Genomic DNA, 6,433 nt, shown 5'->3' with positions numbered 1-6,433 from the left:
GAAATTAAAGTCAGATGCCTAACTGATTGAGCCACTCAGTTGCTCCAGGGATTCCCTAATTTTTGAGGATTATTTTCTTTTTCTGCTTTTAAGCTTCTTTTTTTGTTCTTGGTTTTATCATTTTGTTATAATGTGTCTTGGCAGGATCATTTTAGGTTGAAATTTTGGGGGATCTATGAGCTTTATGAACTTGGATGTCCACCTCTGTCCCCAGATTTAGAAAGTTCTTAGCCATTATTTATTTACATAAACTTTCTACCTCCTTTCCTCTCTCTTTTCCTTCTGGAACTCCAATAATGTGTAGATTGTTTCTCTTGATGGTATCTTATAATTCATGTAGGCATTTCTTCACTTTTTTTCATTCTTTGTCCTTTGGCTTCTCTGACTGGATAATATCAAGTGAACTGTCTTGAAGTTCACAATTTTTTCATCTGCTTTGTCAAGCTTGATTTTGAGGCTCTCCATTGAATTCTTTGGTTCAGTAATATTAGATTCTAGGTTTCTAGTTCTTTGTTGAACTTCTCATTTTGTTCATTCATAGTTTTCCTATTTTCTTTTAATTGTCAATCTGTGGTTTCTTGTAGTTCACTAAATTTTTTAAGATGATTATTCTGAATCTTTGCCAGACAGACCATAGATCTCCATTTCTTTTTTTCTCTTTCCAAGTTTTTTTTAAAATTTATTTTGAGAAAGAGAGAAGAGAGCAAGTACACACAGCAGAGGAGAGGCAGAGAGAGAGAGAGAGAGAGGGAGAGAGAGAGTCCCAAGCAAACTCTGCACTGCCAGTGCAGAGCCTGATGTGGGGCTCGAACTCATGAACCCGTGAGATCATGACCTGAGCGGAAATCAACAGTGGTACACTTAACTGACTGAACCACCCAGGTGCCCCATCTCTTTCCAAGTTTTTATTTAAATTCCAGCTAGTTCACATACAGTGTAATATTAGTTTCAGGAGTAGGCTTTAGTGATTCATCACTTACATACAACACCTGATGCTTATCACAAGTGTCTTCCTTAATACCCATCACTTATTGAACCCATCCCTTATGTCCACTACCCCTCCAGTAACAATCAGTTTGTTCTCCATAGTTAAGAGTCTGTTTATTGGTTTGCTTCTCTTTTTTCCCCCTATGTTCATTTGTTTTGTTTTTTAAATTCCACATATGAGTGATATCATATGATATTTGTTTTCCTCTGACTGACTTATTTCACATAGCATTATACTGTTTAGTGACATCCATGCCATTGAAAATGGCAAGATTTCATCTTTTTTTATGACTAATGTTCTGTTATATATGTTATATATGTATATGTATCTATATATCCTATATCTTTTTAAAACTTTTAAAAAACTTTTTAATGTTTATTTACTTTGAGAGAGAGACAGAGAGTGAGCAGGGAAAAGGCAAAGAGAGAGGGAGACACAGAATCTGAAGCAGGCTCCAGGCTCTGAGCTGTTAGCACAGAGCCTGACATGGGGCTTGAACCCATGAACTGTGAGATCATGACCTGAGCTGAAGTGGATGTTTAACCAACTGAGCCACTGAGGCGCCCCTATCTCACATCTTCTTTATCCTTATCAGTTGATGGATTTCTTCAGGGTCAGTTATTGAAGTTTATTAGTTTCCTTTGGTGGTGTCATGTTTTCTTGATTATTCATTATCCTTGTGGCCTTGTGTTGGTGTTTGCACATTTGAGGAAGTAGGCACTTCCTTCAGTCTTTATAGGCTGGCTTTGGCAAGGAAAACTCTTCACCAGTCAGCCCATCTAGAGATTTGGGTGGGCCATCTACTGGAGTCCCTTTGGCAGACAAGACTCTTGTCTGGTTCATCAGGTGGGCTGACTGGTGCCTGGGTCTGTGAGAGTGGGGCTGAGTTTCCTGGGTTGAGCCTTAGTACCTGTCTGTAGTAGTGTTCCTGGGGTCTGGGTCTGTGTGGGTGGGATTGAATCCTGGGTTTGAAGAACTGACCAGGGGCTGGGACCACTGGGATGCGCCTGTGTCTGTGGGCTGGCTGGAGCATGGGTCTGTGAGAGATAGCCTGGAGGCTGGGTACATGGGGCTGGCCTGGTTCTAGGGTGGGCTGGGTGCATGGGTCTGTATGAACTGGTCTAGAAGAAGAGTTATGAAAGCTGGCTTGGTGCTGGTGAGTACCAGTGGTGCATCACCAGTGAAGCTGTGCACTAACTTCACTCTCTCTTTCCCTTGGGAAGGGTGTCTCTGTCAACTGGGTTGCCCAGTCTTGGGGGATGGATGATGGGGGGGGGTACATGAAATTGCTTTCCTACCCTTTCAGTGTGCCTTTTCTTATTTCTGTGCTTCATCTAGGTGCTGTAAATCCTTACCTGGAATTCTTAGTTCTTTGAACGTATTTTTGCACATGGGGTTGTTCAAATTGATGCTTCTGGGAAAGGATGAACCCTAGAAATTCTTATACCACCATTTTGCTGCTGTCATTCTCGAATGAATGTTGATAGAGAAGAGAAGAGGACTAAGAGCTGAACCTTGGGATGTGCACTTCAACTTTAAGAGATTGGAGAAGAGATGGAACCGTAAAGGAGACTAAGATGCGCAATCAGAGAGGTAGGAGGAAACTAAGGGAATTGTGTATCTTGGGAGGCAAGTTTATAGAGGAGAAAGTGATTGGTTATGTCAAATGTTGCTGGTAGGTAATGTGAGATGAGGGCTGACCATTGGATTAGTAATATGGCAAGAGATTCTAGACCATGGAGATTTTCAATTTCTTACAGCAACTCATTTAAAAAAAAGTTTACATATTTATTTTGAGAGATTGAGAGTATGGAAGTGGGGGAGAGGGGCACAGGGAGAGAGAATCCCAAGCTAAGCATGGAGCCTGACACAGGGCTTGATCTCATGACTGTGAGATTATGACCTGAGCTGAAATCAAGGGTCGGACACTTAACCAACTGAACCACCCAGGCGCCCCTCTTACAGCAATTTAACTTGTAGTCTCACTTTTATAGCTCCAAAGCCAATAACTTGTAAAAACTGCAAAGAAGTCTGAGAAGGAGTAAGTAGTGAAAGTAGGAAGAAAAACAGACTGTGATATCTCAGAAGCCAAGGGAAGAAAGTGATTCCAGAAGGAAAGGGAGATACACTGTATAATGCTGCTGTTATGTTACATAAAATGAGAACTAAGACATAGCCAGTGGGTTTGGCAACATTGAGGTTGTGGTTGACCTTGACAGGAGCAGTTCATTCCTGTGATGGCAGAAGCCTGTTTAGACTGGATTTAAAAAGGAATGTGAAGAAGTACATAGTGAATATCCCAACCTTCTGAGAAGTTTTTCTATCAAGAATAACAGGGAAATGGGAGGAAGAGAGAGGAAAGAGAGCTGAGGGGGCATGCAAAGGACCATTTGATTGGTTGTGAACTGTAGAATACAAGCCAGAGAAGGAGTTATGAGTGTTAAATAATGAATGATGGTAGAATCATTGGGAAGCCATTTGGGGTTGAAGAAGTTTTGGAAAGAAGGAAGGAAAGAGGGAATGATTTGGGAAGATAGAAAGTTACAGTCATGCTAGGTAGCTTGGAATTGAGGTTTTAGAGGTAGTGTAGTTATTGTAAATGACAAAGTCTAGGGTAATAATGTGGGAGTGGGTGATTAACAAGGCCACTGGAAGTGATGATGTCAAAAATCAAGAGGCCAGAGTCTTGTCTGGATCATCTATGTAGTTATTCAAGTCACCAAGAATGGTAAGCAGTTTAAGTGGTAGATTAGAAGTAAGCCAGTTGCTAACATTTCAGTGAACCAAGGGCATTTGAGGGAGAACAAGGCATGGTATAGTCTGATGGCATGTGCTTTAAGGGAGCTACAATTTTTGAGGAGAAGGGAGGCAATAATCTGTAAGAGTCAATGGGGAGCAAGAAGGCACATACTCCATCTCCAGCATCAGAAATATGTGGAGTGAAAACAGCCATTGCTTGAGGGAACTGCATAAGAAGGTTTTCAAAGGATAGGAGGTTTCAGTTAGAGAAGGACTGATGTGAAGAGAATTTTCAGAGGAGAAGTTGAGGATCTAAAGGGATTAAAAAAATGACAGATCATTTGGGGGTAATGAAGGGTGGTAGATAGCTTATAATTCTGGTGGTGGTTAAGGTAGACAAGGAGTAATAACAGGATACATATAGTCCTGAAGTTCTCTTTGGGGAAGGAACATCAATTCCAATTATAACCTCTTCAGGGCTTGGTTTCTTAGTCAGTGGGCAGGGTGGCCAGAGCCAGTTCGTGTAATGCCGTTGTAAGTTATAGTAAGGAATTTGGAATTTAAGTAATGAGAAGCCATCAGAGGGTTTTAAGAAAGAGAATGACATGATAAGATTTATGTTTTAAAAAGATCAAACCTCAAGAAGCTGTTTTTCTCACTCTGTCTCACTCCAATTTTCATGGCAGTAGTTAGCTCTGCCAAATTTCTGTAGCCAATCCTGTTTCAACTTGGCTGCCATTTGGAAAGAATGTCACATATTCTAGCCTATAGAGTGTTCTCACCTTTGCACACAAGTTCTTATGGTCTTTTGTCCCTTCACGTGTGTGTGAGATCACACTTCTTGGATGCTTTGCAGTTGTTAACTTGTTTTAACCAGTGGATTTTGAGTGGAGCATGTAATTACAGGTTTGAGACATTCTGTGTCTCTGTGTTTCCTGTTGTGATCCTTAAAGCATGGCACTTAGAGATGGCAGCCTAATAAGCAGATGTGGGAAGAGCACAAAGCAGAGTTCACTGCTGATCCACATAGGATATATAGGATGAAAGATTATAAACTTTTGTTATTTAAGCCACTGAGATTTGGAGATGTTCGCTACTATAGTGCACCAGTACTCCACCTCTCTTAATTGCATTTTAATAGGATTAAAGACTTAAAATCAAATAATTTAATCCTTTGTAATTATTAAAAGATAAGAGATGGGGAATACATTCTTTTAAAAAAGGTATGTGTGTCTCTTTGACTTCTGAAAATTCCTAGATCTGCTTGACTTCTGCTAAATTCCTAGATCTGGCTTGAAATCCAGATGCTTTGACATTATGGGCATTTAATTCATGCAAAATGAGATTTAACTTAATTCAAAACTATAGCTATCATCTTCACAAACCTTTTCCCCCTTCTTTTTGTATCATTGAAATTAATGACATTTACTCAATCCTTTTGGATTGAAATTCTGTGCTCCTAAAAATAGTATTCCTTCTACCCAGATTTCTCTTTCTCTATTTTTGCTTGTTTGACTTACTCCTACTTGTTAAGACTGAGTTTAAATGGTATCCCCTCTGAAAACATTTATTGACTGTAGCTCAGATTGTGCTACTTTTTCATCTATAAAATAGCCTTAATAATTTCTTTATATGAAAACTTAACAGGTTGTAATTTATTTATTTCCAGGTCCCTCTCACTGGCCTGGAATTTAACTCTTTCTAGGATATGTAGTAAGTTGGCAGAGGGCTTGGTACACAGTAAGCACTCAACCATTAAAGCTTCAATTCTGAAATTCTTTAAAGATTCACAAGCTTTTTGACTATATCCTTGAAGGCTTGCTTTACCTGTTGGTTCCTTAGGGTATAAATGAAGGGGTTCAATAAAGGTGTGACTGTAGTAATGAGTAGAGCTACTCCCTTGTTAAATGTGTTCTTTTTTTTGCTGAGGGGTTAATGAATGTGAAGAAGCAGCTTCCATAGGAGGGAGAGATCATGGTCATATGGGAAGAACAGGTGGAAAAGGCTTTTGTCCTTTGCTGGGCAGAGGGGAGCTTCAGAATAATCTTGATTATGAACACATAGGAGAGAGTCAGCAGTCAGAGTGACCAGTAGGGTCACAGATGCCACAAGAAAGACAACCTTCTTGATGAGGCTTGTGTCTGAACAGGAGAGTTTCCGAAGGGGCTCATAGTCACAGAAATAATGATTCAGACTGTTGGATGCACAAAAGTCCTGTTGACTCATCAGAGGGATTAGTGGTATAATAACCAATAACCCAGCCAGCCAAGAGTAGAGAACCATTTGGGTACAGACTCTGCTGCTCATAATGGCCATGTAATGCAGGGGTTTGCGTATGGTCACATAGCAGTCATAGGACATGGCAGCCAGAAGATAAAACTCTGTTGCCCCAAGGAATATTGCAAAGAAATACTGAGTGAAGCAGCCAGCTAAACTGATACTCTTATTCCCTGTTGTGATGCTGATCAGGACCCTGGGAATGAAAATGTTTGTGAAGGACATTTCTAATAAAGAGAAGTTCCAGAGAAAGAAATACATGGGAGTCTGAAGGTGGGAGTCCAGCAAGGTGAGGATGAGGATAGTCAGATTTCTGATGATGCTGAGTAAATAAGCAAGGAACATAAAGGTGAAAACCACCACCTGGAGTTCAGGGACATCTATTAGACCCAGCAGGATACATTCAGTCAACCTGGTTTTATTTTTCAT

At 40.3% G+C, this 6,433-nt stretch overlaps 1 protein-coding gene across 1 annotated transcript; it reads right to left on the bottom strand.

Annotated features, from left to right (window-relative positions):
- Positions 1 to 5,502: 5,502 nt before the first annotated feature.
- Positions 5,503 to 6,433, bottom strand: LOC125919190 (olfactory receptor 2AP1-like). Its single transcript, XM_049625700.1, is given in 3 exon segments — positions 5,503 to 5,643; positions 5,646 to 5,806; positions 5,808 to 6,433. Coding segments are annotated over 3 exon segments (924 nt in total). The 3' UTR covers positions 5,503 to 5,506.

The sequence above is a fragment of the Panthera uncia genome, chromosome B4 (genome assembly GCF_023721935.1).
Source record: "Panthera uncia isolate 11264 chromosome B4, Puncia_PCG_1.0, whole genome shotgun sequence".
NCBI lineage: Eukaryota > Metazoa > Chordata > Mammalia > Carnivora > Felidae > Panthera > Panthera uncia.
The sequence above is the reverse complement of the archived record's forward strand: the minus strand, read 5'-3'. Positions and strand labels throughout refer to the sequence as shown.